This window comes from Balaenoptera acutorostrata, chromosome 13 (assembly GCF_949987535.1).
Source record: "Balaenoptera acutorostrata chromosome 13, mBalAcu1.1, whole genome shotgun sequence".
Classification (NCBI taxonomy): Eukaryota; Metazoa; Chordata; class Mammalia; order Artiodactyla; family Balaenopteridae; genus Balaenoptera; species Balaenoptera acutorostrata.
This window is the reverse complement of record NC_080076.1, coordinates 76,641,361-76,664,258: the sequence shown is the minus strand read 5'-3', so window position 1 is coordinate 76,664,258 and position 22,898 is coordinate 76,641,361. Positions and strand designations below refer to the sequence as shown.

At 45.0% G+C, this 22,898-nt stretch overlaps 5 protein-coding genes across 5 annotated transcripts in view; 3 read left to right on the top strand and 2 right to left on the bottom strand.

The window, feature by feature from the left end:
* The first annotated feature begins 614 nt into the window (after positions 1-614).
* On the top strand, positions 615-2,569 carry LOC103008559 (cytochrome c oxidase subunit 6A1, mitochondrial). Its single transcript, XM_007183977.3, has 3 exons — positions 615-770; positions 916-1,058; positions 2,280-2,569. The coding sequence occupies exons 1-3, from the start codon at positions 671-673 to the stop codon at positions 2,361-2,363; spliced, it is 327 nt and encodes a 108-aa protein (XP_007184039.1). The 5' UTR covers positions 615-670; the 3' UTR covers positions 2,364-2,569.
* Positions 2,570-3,812: 1,243 nt separating this feature from the next.
* Positions 3,813-5,891, bottom strand: TRIAP1 (TP53 regulated inhibitor of apoptosis 1). Its single transcript, XM_007183975.3, has 2 exons — positions 5,708-5,891; positions 3,813-4,757 (listed from the first exon to the last, which is right to left on the bottom strand). Exons 1-2 carry the CDS (start codon positions 5,885-5,887, stop codon positions 4,674-4,676), a joined length of 264 nt encoding a protein of 87 aa, XP_007184037.1. The 5' UTR covers positions 5,888-5,891; the 3' UTR covers positions 3,813-4,673.
* A 30-nt stretch (positions 5,892-5,921) lies between these two features.
* GATC (glutamyl-tRNA amidotransferase subunit C) lies at positions 5,922-20,517 on the top strand. Its single transcript, XM_007183976.3, has 4 exons — positions 5,922-6,031; positions 6,127-6,299; positions 13,156-13,259; positions 14,761-20,517. Exons 1-4 carry the CDS (start codon positions 5,951-5,953, stop codon positions 14,811-14,813), a joined length of 411 nt encoding a protein of 136 aa, XP_007184038.1. The 5' UTR covers positions 5,922-5,950; the 3' UTR covers positions 14,814-20,517.
* The window catches only part of DYNLL1 (dynein light chain LC8-type 1), a 39,448-nt gene continuing 22,717 nt past the window's right edge, over positions 6,168-22,898 (top strand). The window contains exon 1 of the mRNA XM_057527396.1: positions 6,168-6,299. The gene's annotated coding sequence lies outside the window, so the exon portion shown is untranslated. The remainder of the gene's footprint in view (positions 6,300-22,898) is intronic.
* Positions 16,216-22,894, bottom strand: SRSF9 (serine and arginine rich splicing factor 9). The gene is made up of 4 exons (XM_057527395.1): positions 22,578-22,894; positions 19,709-19,869; positions 18,030-18,202; positions 16,216-16,509 (listed from the first exon to the last, which is right to left on the bottom strand). The coding sequence occupies exons 1-4, from the start codon at positions 22,763-22,765 to the stop codon at positions 16,366-16,368; spliced, it is 666 nt and encodes a 221-aa protein (XP_057383378.1). The 5' UTR covers positions 22,766-22,894; the 3' UTR covers positions 16,216-16,365.

Below are 22,898 nucleotides of genomic sequence, written 5' to 3'. Positions count from 1 at the left end.
AATGACAGGAGGGGTGGGAAAGAATTGTAGACATAAAATATAACAGATGCCAATTGCTTCCCGTTGCTATTCATTCATTCACTCATTCATTCTTTCATTCATTCAACAAATTTGTGTTGAGCACCTGTTACCTGCCAGGCGCGATTACAGAGTTTGGGGATGCTGCAGTGGCAAAATCTTTTGTCTCCCCTGATAGAACATAAACTCTGTGATGCCGACAAAATATTGTAATAATGATGATGACAATTATTATTATGTCCTGGTGCCATGAAAAAAATAGCGCAGAGTCAAAGGATAGGGAGGAGGGGAAATGGCATTTTAGATAGAGTGGTTTGTGCTCGGAACCTCCTGTTGCTGTGTACGGACATCAACGAAGGGAGCGACCCCGGATGCCAGGGTGTCCTCCACAAACCTTTCTTTTGCGCTTAACCTCACCAGGGTGCTGACCTTAGGGAGCAGGGAGTGCACGCAGGAGTGCAGAGCGCATGCTCCCTCTAGCTCTGCGGCTCCGAGCTTTCAGGCTAGGATTCTGCGGGCCCGGAAGACAGTGTGCAAGCTCCTCGGGTTAAAAGGCACCGCCCAATAGGAACTTCCTTTTGAGGTTGTGGCCCCGCCCCCAGAGTCAACTTTTCTGTTTCCGCTTCCGGCGCTGCGGCGGTTCTTGTCGAAGATGGCGACGGCAGCTGCGACCCGGGTTTCTGGGCTGCTAGGTCGTTCCCGGCTGCTGAGCCGGCCTATGTCGAGTGGCGCCCACGGCGAGGAGGGCTCAGGTACTGGGGCTGGGTGCTCAGGGCGGGCCTCGGCCCCACTGGAGCGAAGAGCGGCGGGGCTGTGACCTTGGCTTGAGGCCTTGGGGGAGGGAGAGGAGACCGGGGCGTATTACCGCCAGGCCTGAGCGTCGTGCCCCCTCTGCAGCTCGCATGTGGAAGGCCCTCACCTACTTCGTGGCGCTCCCCGGGGTGGGAGTGAGCATGCTGAACGTGTTCCTTAAGTCGCACCACGGAGAGGAGGAGAGACCCGAGTTCGTCGCCTACCCCCATCTCCGCATCAGGTCCAAGGTACCCCTTGCAGTCTCTTCGAGTGTCTCTTCGCTTTTCATTCCAAATGCCCTAGTCCAAGTTCTTCATTCTCTAAAAGCGTGGGTGCCGTGCGTGTACAGCTTCTCATTTAATCCTCCCAAACACATTTTTATTTTCTCCGGTCATATCTCACTTTTCTTCTTCAAGGTCGTACAATAAGTGCGCTTTAGTTTTTCTTTCTCCGAGTCATCCCACCTTTTGCCTTCTGATACTGTTCTGAAACAGTTGTCGCTGGTACAAAACTTGGAGATTTGGGAAACTGCCTTAGACTGGCAAAGTCGGAAGGCTGTTCACCTTTCTAAAACCTGGGCATCTGGAAGCTACTAGCTGCATAATGAAGAGATCGACAGCTTCTGTTCACCTCTGTGCTAGTTATCATCCCAACTATGTCATCCTTTGGCTATTGATGCAGATATATAATAATAATTATTACGTCACTTAGCCCAGGTAGGACTGGAAAATTAAGCAGGATCCTTAGATTCAGAAAGAATTTTTGAGTTTGAGCGCCACTCCCACCCTTGTACAATAGAATTAGAAGCCGTGCAGTAAGGTTTCTTAACCTCAGTACTATTGACATTTGGGGCTGGATAATTCTCGTTGGGGCGAGGAGGGGGTGTCCTGTGAGTTATAGGATGTTTAGCAGCATCTTTGACCTCTAACCACTAGGTGCTAGTAGTATCCGCTTCTCTCCCCAAGATGTCTCCAGATACTGGCTTACGTCCCCACAGAGGCAGAATCATCCTGGGCTGGAAATCACTGCCCTAGAGCAATGCTTTTCAAAAGTAGCATGCAAAATAACTGAGGGTATGTTGCAGTTTCCAATCCAGAGATTTGTTTCAGGTCCAGAAATCTGCATTTAAGTAAGCATCTCTGCCCCCATACCCACCTCTACCACTCTGATACAGGTGACGGGAGGATTGCACTTTCAGAAACACAGCACTGATGTACAGTTGCCAGGGAGAGGCTTTTGAGTAATGAACTTGAGCTTGCTTTTCATACTGTCTACTTTACAGGCTCCCTTGGAATTTATAAGCGCTCCCTTAAATTATGGGAGGGCTGAAATATGCCAGTAGTTAAAGGACTAATTTCCATTTTGTTTTTATGTATTATCTGTTACTCACCCTACTTTAGGCAGTTCGTGGTAGTGCTGTTTCTGAACTATTTTCTGGAATTGGCCTAATTGACATCTTCACTCCACAGCCCTTTCCCTGGGGAGATGGTAACCATACCCTATTCCATAACCCTCATGTGAATCCGCTTCCAACTGGCTATGAAGACGAATAAAGAGAACCTGGACCATTACCCAGTGGGGACCACAGCACTGGTTGGACCATTACTCTGCACATATGGACCAGAAAAGTGTTCGAGACGTTAAGCTCACCTTCTTGTATCCAGTGATGACCATTATACTTGATGACCATTATACTGATCTTCCGTCCCTTTGCTTATGGCAGGAGATGGCTTAAATAAATAACTTAGTCATGAGCTGAGAGTTGCATTCTTTGGTGGTGTTTTTCCCTCAGAAATTAGCATTGCTGTTATTTCTATTTCTGCAGTGAAGGTCTGCAGCTGCAGTTTAGTGTTTCAGGTCCAATTCAGGCCTCCAAATAACAATGTTTGTAACAGGCCTGGCATTGGTTTCTTGTGCCTGGGGTGGATAAAGCAGATACCACAAGTCAAGCTAATTAAGGGTCAAAATTGGGTCCTGGCAGACTTCGGATGGCAAAGACACCAGCATTTGCTGAAGAATTCTCCCTACGGTCAGATAATTTTCTCCCAAGGTGTCAAGTTCTCATCTTGGGTCATCTCTCAGCTCCCTTAAGGCTGGAAGGATCAGAAACTTTTGGAGAAATAAAGGCAGTGTGACACATTTCTGCATATAGAACTGGCTTTGTTTCTGGAATTAAAACCTTCCTGTAGCCATAGGAATTAGGAGAGACCACCATTAAAGAGCAATTAAGATTTCCTCTTCAAAATTTAAAACCTTTTAAGTAGCTGAGATAGTGGGAGCCATTTTATAAGGGCAGGATAAAGTCAAAATAGCATGAGGAACAATCAGAAAAAAATTATTCCCTTAGTAGCAATTATAATAACATTTGTTTTATTCTCAAGGCTCAACCAGTTTTGTGGTAAGATTCAAGAGCCTATAAGGTTTTGACTGGCTTGTGGCCAGGCTTACTTCAGGACAGTTATACTTAACTCCAGCTTGCTGCCTGGACTCCCTCAACTGGGTTCCAAATATCTTTTGTATAATGGACCTTAACCTGTCAAAATATAAATGCAGAATGTATTGCAGTGACATTAAGGACTGGTCACATTAAATATGAAGTTATTTATAAAATAACTGGTAAAGTGGAGAAGAGATAATAGGATCTAGGACTTCTATAAATCAAGTTTCATACTATATAGGCACAAAAAAAATTGAACCACATTACTCAAGATACGCAACTGTGGAGACTACATGACATTCTAAAGTGTGTAAGTGCTCACCTGATCCTGACATTTTTTTGGGTGCCATTATATAAACATTTTAAGATATTTGTGTAGCTTACTGTGGAAATTTTAGAAATCAGTGGTTTCCATTTGCTATACGATACTACCTAGCTTAGATAAATCTTCATTTTTAAATTATAAAACTCCCCCCAGTGTATATATGGGATGTGTGGGGTTACAGGGTGGTAGTTCCATAAAGTGCACTGAGTTTCAGGGGCAAATAATGATAGAAACTAAATGTTACAATTTGTTCCATCTTCATGATTACAGGCATTACAGGGCAGGGTGGGTAAAAGAGGCAAAGTGAACTCTTTTCTCCCCCCATTTAACCAGATGCAGCATTTTGGCACTTTTATGATACACAGGTTGACTTAATTCATTTACTTAAGTTGAAAGCTGGCAACAGCAAATCTTTGCAATTTAGGATCCTGCATAGCCACTCCAAGGATCTTAATTGCTGAACTACACCATGAGCTCTGAGATGGTGTTCACAGTGTTCTTGAAGCTTTCACATCTTAATATGAGATCTGACACCTCTTCTTAAGGTAGGGAACTGTTAAAAGCTGTCTTCCTCTTGGCTAACCCAGTCCACCAGCAATCGTAACAGTTAAGTTACTATATAAAAATAAAACTGTGCTCCCAAGCATTGATCCAAACTGTTGTGCTGGGAACCCTTTCCAAAGCATTATCTCCCTGAGAGAAAAGAGAGATCCTAACCAGTTGCTTCCATGAACAATAACCCCAGTACAGTGTACAAGTAATGTCCTTCGAAGCATAACTCTGGCAGCCTTGGTCATCCTGACAAGCTTATCAGCATTTACATACAAGGTATATTTAAAACCGATCCCAGACCAAGTATTGCAACCATAATCCCATTATTTAGCACATTGAGTTCCTGCTGATGCCAAAGCCAGAAATTTCAAAGCAAAGAGTGATTTTTTTCATCGTTTACAAATGAGAGAAAAATATCAAGAAGGAGGACAGGAAACTCCTCTCTCCTAAATTCATCAAATCGATGCTATCTTCACAGCTTTAACTGACATGATCCAGAGTCCTCAATTTCCTGATTTGAGGAGTCCATTTTCAAGGTGACTGTCAAGGTCAAGAAGAGCTTTCAGGCTTTTCTTTGCCATGGCCCATAAACTCCAGTCCTTCAATAGGAATCTCCTTCTCCTTTATTGCTTTCTGATGGAAGAAAACACATGATAAAGGTCTACATGGAGCCTGAGGACCAAACTTTATAAATATGATGGTACAAAAGTAAATCCGACTGGACCATAAGGACTACCAAACATGATTGAAACCCCATGCTTTTAAACATAAGATTACAAAGAAATTAAGTGTAAAACCAGAGAGATTGGAAAGAGTTAACGTCAAAATTCAAAAGTGGAATTTAAACAGTATCACCACTCTATTGTGACAGACACAAGTTCAAATCAGTCCCAGGACTTACCGGCTATGTAACTTTGATCAAGCCTAACTTTCCTATCTGTATATTGGGTAAACACAGCAGCTCCACCTGTAATTACTGAGGATGTTTTTAAAGTTAACTAATTGGGAGTGCCTTGCCCAGGGCTGTTCTTACGATTCAGATCAGTTTCACATTCACTGGGCTGGAATGAAGATGTTCTAGCTAGTCAAGAGAGAATAAAATAGGCCAATGAAGGGAATATAACAAAAGGAGATCCTCCATAATGTCTACAGGCCAGAGAGGTTAACACCCCTCCTTGTCCCTCACCAATATTGGAAAAGTGCACCACCGCAAAATCCAAGGAAACTTGATTCTAGTGAACTTCGACTAATCACTTCCTATTTCTGGGCGTGAGTGTTCATGCATAAAATACGAATAACTATGCCCACTTTGCAAGTTCAGGTTGAGCACCAAATGAACCAAAGAATGTTACTGGGCTCCGTAAAAAGTAAAGTGCTGCAAAAATATTTAACTTTGTCATTCGGAGAGATACCAGGCAGCCTTGGTGACGGTAGGGGAGAGAACTACTGTCACTAGTCTCATCGAGGCTTTTCTTCACCCTGCTAGTCCCAACGCCCTCAAGATACGATGTGTGAGGCCAGGGACACCGTAGAGAGAAGCCGGTGCCTGGGGTAGAGGCGAGAGGATCCGGGCCTCAGCTCACCTGAACACACTGCTGGTAGCGCTTGAAGAGGTCGGTGCACGGGTCCCCGGAGCAGTCCCCCTTGAGGAATTTCTCGGCAAACCAGCGATTGAAGCACTGGTCGTACTCACGCTTCATGTCGGTGCAAGCCTCCCCTACGCTGTTCATGGCGTCGGCGGTGGCGGCGCTCTCTGATGTCATCACTTTTAAGCGCGTCGCTAGGCTTTACGAGAGGACGCATTACGGAAGCCGAGAAGGAGAGAAATGTGGGCGCGGGCCGTGTGGCTGGGCCTTCGAGCGTCGGCGGGCGGGCGCCGGGGCTTCCCCTCCAAGGCCGCTCATCAGGTAGAGGCCGGGGCGTCTAGGCGGGTGCCGAAGCGGGGCGGGAGGCGGAGCAGGCCCCACCCGTGACCCAAGCCCTCCGCCTCATCCTCCCCCAGGGAAGCCGCCGGGTCACGGCCGAGCTGATCGAGCACCTGGAGCGGCTAGCGCTTGTGGACTTCGGCAGCCAAGAGGCCGTGGCACGGCTGGAGAAAGCCATCGCCTTCGCCGACCGGCTCCGCGCCGTGGACACGGACGGGGTGGAGCCCATGGAGTCAGTTCTGGAGGACAGGTAAGCTTGCGACTACGGCCCTCGAAGCCTTGCCTGCGGCGCCTTCGCTCCCAGTTAAGATGAAGATTAGTGTCTCATTTCACAGAAGCGAGTTGCGAGAACTTGCCCACGGTCACCCCGCGGGTGCTTTCACTCTTTCCCTTGTTCATTATGGATCCTGTCCCTCCCTTGTAAAATCCTCGAGGGCTCCCAGTGTAACTAGGAACAAAATCCGAACTGCTAAGCTTCACTTTCGAGGCCCAACTTCCTAGAGTCCCTCCCTACCGCACCGAAGTACTGCTTTTATCACTCCAACCACATTGGCTTCTTTACCGTTTCTCCAACACGCCAGATTCGTTGCTCCTCTAGGATCTTTGCATTAACTCCTTATCCTGTCTGGTTTTCTTCTTCCTTTTTTGGCCGTGCGGCATGCGGGATCGTAGTTCCCGGACCAGGGATCGAACCCGCGATCCCTTCAGTGGAAGCGCGGAGTCTTAACCATTGGACCACCAAGGAAGTCCCAGGGTTTTCTTCTAATATTTTTCTTGATTATCTTATTTTTGTTGATTTGTAATGTTTCTTGTTAATAGAATGTGAGCTCATGTCTGATTTCCTTGCTGCTGAATTCCTGTCTCAAAAATTTTTAATGTACATATTTTCTGACCTAGTGGTTCCCTATGGAAATATCTGTGAAAGTGCATCAAGATGTGTTCACAAGCGCCCAGGGTATGCAAATCTGTTTATAATACAAAACAACAGAAAAGAAACAAAAAAAACCCAGAAACAATCTAAGTGTCCTTCATGGCTAAATACATCATCATAGTACACTGGAGTATTTGGCAGTTAAAAATAATGAAATAACTATATATGCTGATATGAAAAGGTCTCCAAGATATACTTAATAAAAAAGGCCAAGTTCAGGACATCGTGTATGGTATTATCGATACTTTATGTGTAATCTATTTTATATACTCTGGTGTATGCATTAAGTTTTGTTTTGTTCCCTGAAAGGGCATGCAAGAAACTATTAACGATGGTTAGTGTTAAAGAAGATGGGAATGCAGAGGGAAGTTTTTTTTGTTTTTTGTTTTTTTGGCTGTGTTGGGTCTTCGTTGCTGCGTGCAGGCTTTCTCTAGTTGTGGCGAGCAGAGGCTACTCTTCGTTGCGGTGCGTGGCTTATTGTCGTGGCTTCTCTTGTTGCGGAGCACGGGCTCTAGGCGCGTGGGCTTCAGTAGTTGTGGCACGCGGGCTCAGTAGTTGTGGCACACGGGCTTAGTTGCTCCGTGGCATGTGGGATCTTACTGGGCCAGGGCTCAAACCTGTGTCCCCTGCATTGGCAGGCGGATTCTTAACCACTGCGCCACCAGGGAAGCCCAGAGGGAAGTTTTAACTTTTCATTTTATACCTAGGGCCCAAAACACAAATGCCTAAGGGGGCAGAGTAATAACCCAAGTAGTGAAGTAGTGTAATGCAACAGGGAGGGGTGGGTCTTTGACAAAGCAGCTTATGAATACTAAAAAGGTGCAGCCTCTACCCACCTCTACCAATTGTTGCCAAATCTTAATACATTTTAAAAGAAAATGATCTTTTTTGAAAAGCAGACTTGTTTGCTGTTTGGGACTGCAGCTTCTTAGAAAGGATGGGTATGTAGCCTATAAAGATATGGGCAGTCTACAACTCTGTCCTAGCCTTTTCCTGATGGAATTTAAAAAAATAAACTCCTGGTACAGGTGGGAGAAAGAAAGCTGCCATTAGTCAATGCCGGTAGGGAGAGCCACACTTATCTGTAACCATAACCTTCATGTAAAGTGCTTGCTAGCCTCATGGTCTCACTCCAGTCTTTGATTCCTTCGAATCCTCTATTTTGTAATCTTGATGCTTAGGTCTAGAGAGGTTAACCAATTTGCCCAAAGTTACAGTGTTTCAGAACAGAAATCTGATGTCATTCTCCTACCCAAGTCCTTCAGGTGGCTTCCTAGTGCTCTTTAGGATAAAAAGGAAAGCTTCACCATAGCCTGTGCAGCATCATTTAACCAAGCTTCTGCCCACTTCTTCAAGACATCGCTTTCCCAGAGCTCTCCATTCTTTCCCCTTGTTAGAATTCTGGGCTCTTGCCTTTACCCCCATCTCAGCCCATGCATTCCTTTTTTTTTTTTTTTTTTTTTGGCCTCACTGTACGGCATGCAGGATCTTAGTTTCCTGACTAGGGATCAAACCCGTGTTCCCTGCAGTGGAAGTGCGGGGTCTTAACCACTGGACTGCCAGGGAAGTCCCCGCATTCCTTTTTTTTTTTTTTTTTGCCTACTTAATTTCCTTTCTTCAGATTTAAACTGCCACTTCCTCAAGGAAGTTTTCATTCTTCTGTATTGAGTCAGGTTCTCTTTCAGGACCTGTGGCTCTCATGGTATTCAAAAGAGCTGTAATTTTACATGTATTTATACATCTATTTAATTGATATTTGATTCTCTGCCCCCCTCCTACTGCTCGTCCACCTCACAGGGAGCATGTCTGTTATTGCTCATCTTCATCTAGCACTGAGCAGACACTCAGTAAATGTTTGCTGAATGTTCTTTATTATCTATCGGAAAGGTGGGAATAGAAGCGCAAAGAGCAGTCAGAATTTCCCAAGGCATCTAGAGGGTAACTATAAAGAAATGCAGCTATTACTCAGGGAAGAGTTTGTGGAAAAGATGAAGAGGGATTTGGTTCTGGTAACTGGAATAGTGACTTAGTATTCAGTGATTTGCAGTCTTGCCATAAATTAGGAAACCAGTTTGGGGTAATGATTCCATTTTAGATGTGACATTTGTAGGATTTTCATGTTTTGAGTGTACTGCCTTCACTGACATTTGAAATGGAACCCAGTTAAGTGAAGACAAGTGTTAAATGGTTTTAGGTGATAGCCGCACTAGCTGTAAAGGTCCTGACTGGCTAACAGAAATCTCTTGGCCCATTAATAACCTATCATTTGTTTTGAGCTAAAAAGCATTAGCATGCTTATGTACCAGGCACTAAGATTTTATATGCGTTATATCTCAGTAATCACATATAATCCCGAAAGGCAAATACTAGTATCTCTTTCATAGATGAAGAAACCAAGGCTCAGAAAGGTTATGTAACCTGTGCCAAAGTTTCACAGGTATTAAGAGGAGAATCCAGGACTTGGAACTCAGAGCTTCTCTCAAATACTGCTCTAGATATGCCCTCTAAAGTCAACCCCAGGAATTCCCTGGCAGTCCAGTGGCTAGGACTCGGTGCTTTCACTGTCGGGGACCGGGTTCAATCCCTGGTCGGGGAACTAAGATCCCACCAGCCTCATGGCTCAGCCAAAAAAATCAATCAATCAGTCAGTAATAAAGTCAGCCCCTAGAAACTTTATCCTTTTTCATCTCAGATCCAGAGACTGAGTCAGGTGACATCTCTGATTGCAGCCAAATAACTTCAATGCTTAGGATGTCCCTCAGAGCCTTATTTGCCAAATCGATTAGCTCTCATTTCAGTCCGCCTGAAACTAGAAATAAATTAAAAGGCTTGTAGATGGAAGTAGAGTGGTGCCCAGAGAAACAACTCCTGGCAGCCTGATAGCAGGGAAGAGGCAGAAAGAAACTTAAAACAACAGCAGAACTGTTCCATTGGTCAGCCCAAGGGCCAACAGAGGCACGTCTTCTGCCATGCTGCCATAGTGCTTTCCATTAAATTAAATACATTTCCCACAGTTACTGGTTTAAGTGCCTTGTCTGTGAGCTTTAGAGGGCAGGGATTTCTAATTCACAGTCAAAAGTTTTCTCAACCAGGGTCTTTCATCTGATTGAGGACACAGAAAGATCAATGGACTCTTTTTTCAAGTCTCCCAAGGATGGTACATAACTAACAACTAGCCCAGATGCATAGAAGTTGTCCTACGTATCTGGGCTAAACGCTCTTATAATAGAACCCTGACTGAGAAAGATGAGGTGAGGTAGACATTCAGTCAGTCATAATTGATAGGCACTTAAAGAGCTCATCTGGTCCTGTTTGGTGTTTTATGCATGATTCCAAGGTCAAGAAAAGTTAAGCGACTTGCCAAGTGAGGGGTCTGATTGGTGTGCCACCCTCACAGAGACCCTGTGTTCAGTAGCCTGTGTTTAAGAAAATAGGGAGGTGTGGATTTATTCTACAAACAACTCCATCTTAAATAGTAATTAGGTGGAAATTGTGATATTTAAAGAGGTGAATTTTGTCTTTCTGGAAATGTCACTTAATAGGAAACCCAATTACCAAATGAGTGAACAAATCAATTGCTACCTACTGTTGGGAAGCAGTAGCTTTTAACCACCTCTTGGCAGTTGTATAGTCTTTTTTGTCAAAATCTCCAAGTGCCCAGGAACAATTAGCAGCCTCCAGTCCCTGTGGACTGGGAGGGTTGTGAGTGATTATAGCAGGTTAAGTGCCTAGATATTCTCTGAATGAGTAGTGGGGACTGAGGGGTACCTGGGGTGTACAAACTCTTTTCGAAAAAAGAGCAGGTGCTATTCAGCGCCCACCTCCTGTGGCCCTAAGAATGCAAGCCCAGCATTACCAAACCTTCTTTTTTTTTTTTTTTTTTTTTATTAATTAATTTATTTATTTTTTTTGTCTGTATTGGGTCTTCGGTTCGTGCGAGGGCTTTCTCCAGTTGCGGCAAGCGGGGGCCACTCTTCATCGCGGTGCGGGGACCGCTCTTCATCGCGGTGCGCGGGCCTTTCTCCATCGCGGCCCCTCCCGTTGCGGGGCACAGGCTCCAGACGCGCAGGCTCAGCAATTGTGGCTCACGGGCCCAGCTGCTCCGTGGCATGTGGGATCTTCCCAGACCAGGGCTCGAACCCGTGTCCCCTGCATTAGCAGGCAGATTCTCAACCACTGCGCCACCAGGGAAGCCCCCAAACCTTCTTTTTAAACATCATTTCATTTAATTGTCCCAGCAATTCTCTGAAGCATTTTACAAACAAGGAAACTGATACATGGAAAGGATAAGTAACTTGCATACAGGCCACGTGCAGCTCTCAGTTTGAATTCTGCAGTGATTCAGAAGCCCAGTCTCTTAGCCATTTTGTTATATTCCCGAACAGAAATATAAACCCCAAAAAGTCCAATGGTCACCTTTGCAGATTATACTTTTATTTTTGTTCTCCAAGTTTCCTTGAATGAGTATGAGTGCATAATCCTTGTATGGTAAAAAAAAAAAAAAAATCTAGTGCAACCTTCCCTTTTTTTGGCAAGAAGCTTAAGGTCTTAGAAAGATCAAACTTGTTCAAGGTGACACAGTTAAGACGGTGCCAGTCCTGGAATAGAGTCCAGCTTTCCACTCTTTGTACCATGAATAAGTGTTTATCGTGTCTTGCCCAGGGCTGGGTGCCCCAAAGAAATAGAAGAACCAATCCTTTCCTAAAAGAATCTTATCATTACAACTTGGCCTTCTATGCAGCCTCTACCCAGATGTTCACGTCACACCCTTGCCCCGTTGTCCCATTAGGTTTAGCCCGCAGTCTGTGTCTGGCTCAGAGCAGAAAGAGCTTGGCTGCTACCCTCTTAGTGATTGAGCAGACTGCTTATTTTTCAGCCCAGGTATCTGGAAGCCAACTCAAACCTCTTGTCATGCACTTTTAAACCTTAAAACAGTAGGGAAGCCCCACAGATGTGTTCAACTCCTGTTTGGTTTCACTAGTTTGCCATCTGGATAGTTTAATGAAACCACTAAGCCCCGAAAACAGTGTGAGATTCTTGAGCTATGTTCGTGGTACATCTGGCAAGGGCAGGTACTTTTACATCCACAAAGGTGGTTGTGATGAAAAAAGCACTCATCTTAGGGGTACCAGAACCGGGCTCGGATCCCAGTCCTGTCACTTAGCAGCTTAAGTTATTTATAACCACTCTTGAGCAAGTTTCTGCACCTTGCTCATTTCCCATCATCCCCCCAATCCAGCTGTTTCTCTTTTTTTTTTAAGTGTATACATATTTTTAAAATATTTATTTGGCTGTGCTGGGTCTCACATGGGATCTTCATTGCTGTGTGCAGGATCTTTAGTTGTGGCATACGGGCTTTTTTTTTTAATTAACTTATTTATTTATTTTTGGCTGCGTTGGTCTTTGTTGCTGCACGTGGGCTTTCTCTAGTTGCAGTGAGGAGCTACTCTTCGTTGCGGTGCATGGGCTTCTCATTGCGGTGGCTTCTCTTGTTGAGGAGCGCAGGCTCTGTATTGTGGCACACAGCTTAGTTGCTATGCGGCACGTGGGATCTTCCCGAGGGCTCGAACCCGCGTCCCCTGCATTGGCAGGCGGATTCTTAACCACTATGCCACCAGGGAAGCCCAGCATGGAGGCTCTTAGTTGCGGCATGTGGGAGCTAGTTCCCTGACCAGGGATTGAACCTGGGCCCCCTGCATTGGGACCGTGGAGCCTTAACCGCTGGACCACCAGGGAAGTCCCAACCCAGCTGTTCCTTGACCATGGTTAAGGAGTGACATCACCTGTTCTGAGGACCTGTCCCTCACCCAGGCTGGGTTAGGTCCCCCTACCTAGTCCCTTGGCAAGCACTGCTTACCTGTTAGATTTAATATATTATTACTGTAATTGCCTTCTTACCTATCTCTGCCAAAAGCAACTTACCCATGGTAATCATCAAAAATATTAAACATATCAATCCTGAGGAATAACTACCACTCACCTCACAGGGTTCTTGGGAGAATCTATAAATGGTAGGCTGTTATTTGGTCTACTGTTGACTACAGCTTCTCCATCTTTGAGCAGTGACTGTAACTCAAGAATATGCTGCTCCCTTGTTCTCCCATACTTGACCCTCTCCACCCATGCCCTAGAAGCCATGTTCTGAGAAGGTAACCTTAAACTTCTGGTTTTGTAGATGTCTGTACTTGAGATCCGACAATGTGGTAGAAGGCAACTGTGCTGAAGAACTACTACAAAACTCCCATCGAGTTGTGGAGGAGTATTTTGTGGCTCCCCCAGGTATGTGTTGCCCAAAATGGCTTAACAGACGGTCCCACAGTAAACTAAGAATGCAGTAGGAACTGTGAGGCCCAGATTTGCTATGTGAAAGCACTGTGACAAGTATAAAGTGGCAAAAGGGTGAAGGAAGTCAAAAGGTAAAAACTTCCAGTTATAAGTTAAATAAGTCCTGGGGATATAATGCACAGCGTGGTGACTCTAGGATGTTAACTAATCTTATTATGGTGATCATTTTGCAATATATACATGTATCAAATCATTGTGTTACACACCTTAAACTTATACAATGTATGTCAATTATCTCAATAAAACTGGAAATAAAAAAAACACATGTATTAACAACAAAAAACAAAGTATATACAGGTGGTGACACTAAGGTGGCAGTAGATTCCAGGGGTCACATTCACCTCTAGGGGCCAGGTGTTAACAGGAATGAGCAAAACAAAAACAGGACTGAGGCAGGGAGAGACGTGTAGAGTGGCAAATCTGGAGCTCAAGCTATGCCTAAAGGGGCAGCTGGCATGCGCTGCTTCTCATTCAGTGCCAGGCAGGAATGGGAGCCGATTTTCCCAGAGAACCTGGACATCTGGCATTTTGTGTGCTATTTCCCAAATTTTAAGTGTTAATTCAAGATTTAAAGGAATAAAATACCATGAAAATAAAACATACCTGCTGCAAGCCAGGTGCATCCTGTGATCAATTTGCAACCCCTAGTGTGGAGATTTGCATCTTTAAACCTCACTGTAACTATTTTAAAACTCTGGGCCAATAATAAAATCCAGAACCTTGGGTAGCTGAACTGCAGATAGGTGAGCCCTCAGAGCTGCTGCACCCCTCTGGACATTGGGGAATGGGACTAGCCTAAGCACTCCAGGTAGATGGCTTTCCAAGTGCCAGCTTCAAGTTCAGGAGATGCCCCTCAGTGGAGAACAATCCTCAGCAGCCTCCAGAGACAAACATCAGTCCTCTGGCTCAGGGAATACCTCTTTGATCAAGACCAACCAATTAAAGAAAAGCTCTGGTTGAAGCAAGGATGGGAAGGAAAGCTAAAAAAATTTTGAGCTCATGCCTCTGATTAACTAAACCACCTCAGTTAACTGTGGAGAGAAATAAGATTTTATAATCTCTCAATCTCAGTGTCTGATAGTTGTTGCTGTTTCAGCAGACATATCCATTGATCACATACGCTGTTTCTCAAATAGAACCTTGTGTCAGACTTTGCTTCTTGGGAAAAACTGAGTTCACAGTCATAGTCTCTCCTTCCTCTCCCATATGCATATAAATGTCTAATTAACCTGTCTCTGCTACTTACTGAAAAGTGTGCATTGATTAGGCTTCACTTATAACTGGTTCTTTCAGATACTCATAGTTAGAAAAACAGTGTAATAGCTACACTTATTTCCATTGCTTATTTTTCATGACAAACCAGTTAGCTCAGTGTAGAGCCAGTTGGAAAGCAGGCTCAACTATAACATTCCTTTTTGTTATTGTTTTCAAACAGGTAATATCTCTTGGCCAAAGCTGGATGAAAAAGAGCCCTTCTCACACCGCTGAGTAGCTATTCTGGGAAGGGGTGCCCTCTAAAAACATGGAAGTGCAATGACTATTTTGTTACGAACACTAATGTTCCCACTTCCTTCAGTCACCTGAAAAAAGTGATGGTTAGGTATCTTTTAGTAACTAACTCTTTTGAAGACAGAATTGGGAAAGATCTAGCCAAAATAAGGCAAATAGTCCCTGATGCCAACCGAAGTAGAAGGTATTGCCAGTTTCCAAGGAAATGGATCAAGTGTACTCACAGGCTGTTCTGTATGGAAGACTTTATCCCCTCCCCAAAAGACTGTCTACCAAACTGCATTTAAGTGAATTTTTCTATTTATGTAACTGTTAGACATTGCATCTGATCACTATGTGACAACCTGAGTTGTCCTTTTCAGTTGCTGCTTCCATTGACTTGAGCAGCCTTTTATCTTTACTGAACACACTTAAATTTGTTCTTGGGTACCCACTTTGTTCCAAGCAGAGGGCTGACTTTCTGCTAAGGTTAGGAGGCAGCTTTGGGAGGTGATGGATATGTTTATGGCCTTCATGGTTGTGATTTCATGTGTGTATACTTAACCCCAAACTCACTGAGTTGTATACATTAAAAGTACAGCTTTTTACAGGTCAACTGTATTTCAATAAAGTGGTCTAAAAAAAAAAAAAATAGCCCTGGGCCTGTGACAAAGTAGGCCCCCTGCCCCATGATTACTGAACTGAACAGAATCCAAGACAGTGGGGTTTTTTGTTTTGGGGTTTGTTTTGTTTTTTAAAGCTCAGGTACCAGGGACAAATGAGACAAATTTAGGAGTGAAAGTGATAGAACCAAAACTTTTTTGGTTTTTTTTTCCCTAACGAACTGCCAAAGTTGGTTTTGGCTAAGAATTTCCCAATGATCTTTATGCTCGTGCCCACTTTTAAAAGTCTGTTTTTAGCCTTCCCATTCCCTTCCCCTACCTGCAATGCGCCCTCTTTTCTTTAAAGCAGCTTAATTTACACAGTTGGCCTTGAATTATAAGAGAACCCTGAACCTGCCCTTGGGATTGAAGTTCTCAGACCACCATCTTTATTCCCAAATAAAGTAATCCACTCCTGCTCCTTACCAATTGGGTACAAGCTGCCACTACAACTCAATGATTTTTTTTTTTTTTTTTAAACTATTTCAGTGTGCCTGTTTGGTGAAATCTATGAACGTAATTAAGGACAATCACACATGTCAATTATTAAATGTTTAAAATATATTTCTAAACAGAATGGGCCGACTTAAGTCACAGTAACAGCTGATCTCCGTAGAAGAGCAACCCACAAAGATACAGCACTGGTTTTTTTCCCATCATCAGGGGTGAAAAATATACAACTTGTTTCTGAACCAAAACCATAATTTCTGCAGTTAAAAATGTTTCACTGCTAATATGGCCCTGGTAGAAATTATGTAGTTTTATTTCCTTAAAAAAAAAAAATTAAAAAAATTTCCTAAGACACTGAATCATCAATCTGGAATGTAGATTCTGAGCACAAAGCAGCTCAGTTCACCTAAAAAATAAAGAAAAAATCCCCATCACCTGTCTCAGTAGGGTCTGAAAGGAGAAAAGTAGTGTGGGGAACCCCTGCTTTGGTATGGAGAGTCACGGCCCCTTGACCCAGACCGAGACCGTGAGTAGCCATAGCTGGTGCTTCTCTCTGGATAAACGCGTATGTAGGAAGTTTCCCCCTGAAATTCAAACAAAAGGTAAAGGAAAAAATAAGACCCAGAAGAATAAAGCACACCAACACCTAACATGGCTGCCTAACAATAATAGTTAAGTATTGAGCATTTACTGTTTGCTTGACACAATGCTATCTCATTAAACCCTCGCAATAGTGCAGGAGGTAGGTATTCTTGCCCAAGGTGACACAAATAAATGGCAACTCGATTATGTGGTAAATAACTCAGCTACTAGCTACTACTGTTAACATATCTGAATTCCTGCCACTAACCCCCAGAATCTAAGAACTGGAAAGATCTCAGAGGTCAGATATATAGTTTAGTCCTCTGCCACCTCACATATGCGTCTTTGGGTGGGTACCTATGAAGGAGCTAACCTGTATTTAGCACCTCCCAGGTGTCAGGACCTGGGCTAGATGCTTAGTTATCTTCATAATTTAGCTTCCTGGCAAGTCTTTTAAGATAATGCTATTATTGTGACTATTTTGCATATAGAGGAACCAGGGTTCGGAGTAGGTCGGCTAAGATTTTAATAAGCAGCAGAGAAGTCATGTCCAGGCAGGTCTACCTCCAGGCCCTTTGCCCTCAGCCAGCATTCTCAGATCTAAAGACCCTAAGATGAAAGAAGCCAGATGCTTTTTCCCTCAGTGAAGTCAGTAATTTGATTACCCTTACTGAGACTCTGCTTTGTAGTATAACTGACGACCAGGTGCTGTTTTGTTTCTGCTGCAAATTCAAGTCTTAGAGGACAGTCTGAGCAAAAGCACTGTTAACCCATGCAGCCTCCAAGCCATAAAGTTAGGGAATTATATGAATCCTTAGAAAAAGAAATGGGCCCAGAAATTCATGTCCCCAGACATCCCTAAACCCCATAGCAAGTCAGGACAGGATAACCAGCAAAAATGTCCAATTGGTGGTCTGGTATCTGGTCTCAATGGTATCAAAGGAATAGTCACCATTTGAATCAAACTGAGATCCAAAGCAGCAGCCACCTACTTGAAAGGAAGTACATCAAGAACTAAGTCCCCAGGGTGAGGTGATGAACAACAAGAAAATGCCAAGGGCTAAGGTTTCAAAGAGGCTCCTGCATCACTTTGGGAAAGGCACAGTGAAGTGACAACTCAGCCCCAGTAGCAGTACCTAGAAGGGCTGAGATGATGAGGTTGGCTTGCAGAGCCCAGACTAGACCCAAAGGAGGGAGAGCCATAATAATTAGGTTCGTGGAGGGACACTGCGGATTAAGCCAGTTGTGAAAGGGTGTTATCATGGAATAGCTCACCACATTATGACAGACTGCACCAGTATTCTCTCCAGGTTAAAAATACTATGACTGCAGACTTCTCTCTGTTATGACCCTGCAGGGCTTAGGCATGATGAATTCCTTGGCTTTGTCCACGTAAGACAGATCTTTAATGGTATTGTGAGGTCCTCAAATGGCAAACGCATGGCCTGTTGCTACTTCTGCTAGGTCAGCTTCAGGTGGAGTGGTCTAGGTACAAGCTCCTCAACAGGAGGTGGGGACCCACCTCATGAGAGCGGAATTTGGTGTCATCCAGTTTACGCAGGGCATATTCCATGTCTTCTTTTCTGAGATATTCAACCATCCCCATTCCATCTTTCTGCACATCTGCGTAACAGACATCCCCAGCTTCTCGCATATGATCTTTCAGGTCCTGCCAGCTGCCTGATGGAGGAAGTCCTAGGCACAGAGAACATGAGAGAAGAGGCCACATCCTTCATCTATGTTAAGAGCCATCAAGACCTAGGGTCCCTCCTCCATCAATCACTACTTTTAAATCCTGAGGGTCCCCAAAATCACAAATTTTAATAAGGGACACAAAACCAGAGAAGAACACTAATGTATGTGTGGTAAACCACCATAAGAAGCTGGTCCTAGGATAATCTTCCAGAGACCAAGCCTTTCCGACAGACCAAGAAGTTCATCCCATTATAGGTTTAGTACCTCTAAGAATTCAGAGCCTCTCTTTCTTTGTCCTTCATAATTAATAACAAACTCCCAAGACTTTGAGTTCTAATTTTTTCCATTATGAAATTTATCGGTACCAATTATTTTTTGCCTGACTGGGTTCCCAGGACATAGGAATTTTGAAACCATCCAATAAAATAACCAAAGTGTAGCTGAAGTAACACAACGAAAATCGAAAGTTTGTTTTCCTGTAGGTGTGAATGACTGACAAACTAGACAAAGTACCTCTTAAAAGATCACCAACACTCTTCAATACAGTAGGGGAAAAGGTAAGACTCAGACGCTAAAACTAGTCGGGAGTCATACAACCCTACCTGATGTCATGAAAGGGAAATGTGCTCCTGCTCTCAAAGGCTGTGTTTACCGCTCACAGCTCAGGACTGCAGCCATTTCCTAATAGTTTTCTAAGCAGGATTTCAGAGCAGCATGGAGAGAAAAAAAGATATGCATGACATCCTGAAGGAGGGAATAGAGTTCTGGGGTTAAAAAATTACAAAGGGACACAGATAGGCAGATACTGACAGGATTACTCTTAAGCGCCATGGGAGTCTGATGTGACTGTGTGACGTTCACATCTAAGACAATGCCAGGCTCCTCAATACACTTCACTCCACCAGGGCCCTAAGACACCCCTGCAATGTGCAGAAGGCCCCAGGTTTTTACCAGTGTGTTAATATTTCAAAAAGATGCATAAACCTCTGAGCTTAGCATTTCATCACTTGTCAACACTAGACATTTCGTTCTATACTTTGCAATACAATCACTAAGACTCCAAGTTGTAGTTTTGGTTTCTTTTTTACATAATTCCAAAACCACCACAAAATATGGCCTATTTTAGGATCCAAGGCTAGGTAATTTGTTCAAATCTGGCTTCTGCAATGTCTTTCTAGCAAGTCCGACACCAGGGTACATTCCAAAAGAAAATGTCTTTAGAATTCCAGCTCAAGGGGTTTTGCCATCATCTTCCCTTTCAACACTAGAAAACTCCATTATAAGAAGAAAGTTTATGTTCTATCAAGGCTGCACTATCAGTGCAATTTCATTGGCAAGGTACCTGCCTCACTGGCAGGGCTTCAGACTGTCACTGTGCATGGGCTGTTGAAAAGAAAACCCCACACATCCCACGCACTGAAGAATAACAGCTAACATTTCTGGGAGGCCAGACTCTGTGCTAAGTATTTTACATGCATCATCTTATTTAGTTTGAAAGGAACATACCTGAAACAAGAACTCGGAAATCAGATCTTCTTGTAGGAGGCCCATTCCTCCCACCACGGGGCCACCCACCCCGACCTCCGTAAGTCCTGGGGAACTCCACACGAAGCCGGCACTGGCCATAATCATAACCGTTCCTTCCATAAATTGCATCCTCAGCATCTCTGCAAAGAAAAGTTTGGAGTTAGTGCTGCTCAGGAGGGCCGACTGACTTCTCAGTGAGGAACATGACTAACAAGAATAAAAGGAGGGGCTTCCCTGGTGGCGCAGTGGTTGAGAATCTGATTGCCAATGCATGGGACACGGGTTCGAGCCCTGGTCTCGGAAGATCCCACATGCCGCGGAGCAACTGGGCCCGTGAGCCACAATTACTGAGCCTGCGCGTCTGGAGCCTGTGCTCCGCAACAAGAGAGGCCGCGATAGTGAGAGGCCCACGCACCGCGATGAAGAGTGGCCCCCACTTGCCGCAACTAGAGAAAGCCCTCGCACAGAAACGAAGACCCAACACAGACAAAAATAAATAAATAAATTTAAAAGAAACTATCAATCATTTAAAAAAAAAAAAAAAAGAATAAAAGGAAAACATCAAGTGAGAAAAAAAACAAAAGAACAAAAACCCGGAACTTGATGCACTACTGCTTTGGTCTGAAGACCTTTCATGATATTGGAATTAAACTTTACAGCTGTCACACACAGGGTTCTCTAGGTATGAAATGATAATGAATAGACAAACAGATAACAGAACTAATTCAGAAAAAAGTAAACTGTTGACAGATGGTTGATTTTGCCAATAAAGTGTTTCTCTAACCTTGGTGAGCTGTTTCTCAAAATGCACACCACACACTAGTCCTTTAATATTCTTCCTCAAGGCCTAGTACATTCAAGTCTATAGAAAGAAAAACCCATTTAAAAAGAGGTAAGGCTCAAAAGACAAATGCAAATTAGTGTTTCGTGAGGAATATGGAATTCCTTCAAGTGTACCTTTTCAGCATGGTTTGGAGGACTAAGTTGTCAAAACCACTCTGGGTACAGTTTCATCAAAAGAGGTAAATATCCGATAAAGTAATACTTTAAAAGTCTTTCCTAGGGCTCTAGGAGAGTTAGGAACACCAAGCTGGTTCTCCAATATTGATAGGAGAGAGAATGCCCTCAGAGGTTGAGAGGACAAGCAGCTGAAGACATACTAATGAAGGCAGCATTCAGTTGTCACAGGCACATAAACACTAATTAAGATTCCAGTCCCAGGATTAAGAGCAAGGAGGACCACATCCAGTTCAACCTTAGCTATATTCATAATACAGTGGGAGAGAGGCAGAACTGCCAGGGTTTAAGACTATGAATAAAAACTGTCCTCAGTTCAAATCATCCTCCTGCTACTTACTAGTAGTTGTCTCTGTGTAAGTATGTGATCAAGATTTTACATGTGAATGTGAGTAATATGCCTGTCTCACAGGGTTTTTGTAAGGACTAAATAAGATACTACGTGTGCAGTGCTTTGCTTGAAGCTTGGCATCTAGCAATAGCAAAAGATAGCTTTTCATTATGAAAGGAATGAGGGAAAAGATGACATATCATACAGTAAGTTTGTATTCGACACGGCAGGAGGTTCAAATCCTACCTTCCCTAGTACCCTTCCCTTTTATCAACTCTAAATCCTGTTACCTCATCTGAAAATGTGATTAGTAGCACCTAGTTTATAGGCTGTTGAAAATGCTAAATGATACATAATATGGTACATGACACATAGCAACTTAAACACACGGAAACTGTTACTAATTAATAGACGTGCAACCTTTTCCAGTTTAGGTGTGTGTGAAAATGCCTAGTTCCATTTTTTGAGGCAAATGGCAAGACACTAGGAATGAGCTCCGTCAGAGTCTTCAGCCATCAAAGCCTTAGGGTGCGTCCAGCCTCCTCATCCTCAGACGCTCCCCTTGCCTCGTATCACCCCCCAAGATGGGCAGGACACCCCACGGGCAGTCCTCGTAGTGAAGCCCGCAGGGCGCAGACTAGGCAAAGCGCTCCCTCAGCCAATGCTGGAAACCAGCGAGCGAGTCCCGATTTACCCCGAGTGCAGTAACCAACACAGTGCGAACCAACAAGCGCAGTGTTGAAAGTTCCCAGGCCTTTTCTGGGGCAAGGGCCGACACTCTTTGCAAAGTCACAAAGACCCCCTTCGAGCCGGTTTCGGGATCTAGAGCTTCCACATCCTCGGGGCCCTTAGCATCTAGCGGTGCCTCCCTTATTAGAGGAGGAACAGTGAAATCAGAGACCCCCATCAGACTGTTTTAGAAGTTTTCCCAGATCCCTGACGCTTTTATCAGAACGAGGCCCTGGCCGTGTGGGGCGGGGCGCGCGTGGATGGAGATCCGTTCCATCAAAGAGCCCCTTTACGCCCTCCAAAGGCATCCACACCCCGGCACTGTGCGCCCCACAACGGCGAGTCCCAGCTGGGGGGAGGAGTGGGCAGGGAGGGCGACCCTTCCCTCCTCACCCAGTCCTCTCTGGGCCGGCTCAGGGGCCAAGCTTCCCAATGCCTGGGCCGCTTTCTCTGAAGGGTGCCTGTCCTGCCGCGAGGGAGAGAACGGGCATCTGTACCATCCCTGAGGCCGGTCTGGGCGGGCTTGGGCCCTCCCAAGACCCGGCTTTTGTGTTTCTAAGTAAAAAAAATAATAATAGAGGAAGTGACGGAGCAAAGGACTGCCCGGAGTCCCGCGGCGAGAGGAGGCCTCAGCCTCCACCCGGGGGCGCCGTGAGGGGTCTGCGGCGAGGGGGGAGGGGAGGCCCTGGAAGGGAGCGGGGAGGGGAGGGAAGGCGGGGGCCCGGGGCGTCGGGCCGGCCGGCGGGCTGGCGGGCGGCGCGGGGCCCTCACCGCGGGTCCTCGAAGCGCACGAAGGCGAAGGGCACGAGGCCGTGCCGGTTCTTGAGCTCGATGTCACGGATGCGGCCGTACTTGTAGAAGAGGTCCTCCAGGTCCTTCTCGCGCACGTTGGTCGGAAGGTTCCCCACGTAGATGCGTCCGTCGCCCTCGCCGCCGCGCTCGTCCGCCCAGCCCGACATCCGCACCGCCCGACGCCGCGGGCCTGCCGCAGCCCACGTCCCCGCCGCCGCCGCCCCAGCCGGGGTCCCCCCGCAGCGTCCCCGCGGGCTCGGAGGCGCTCAGCCGCACAGCATTGTGGGAACGGGAACGGAA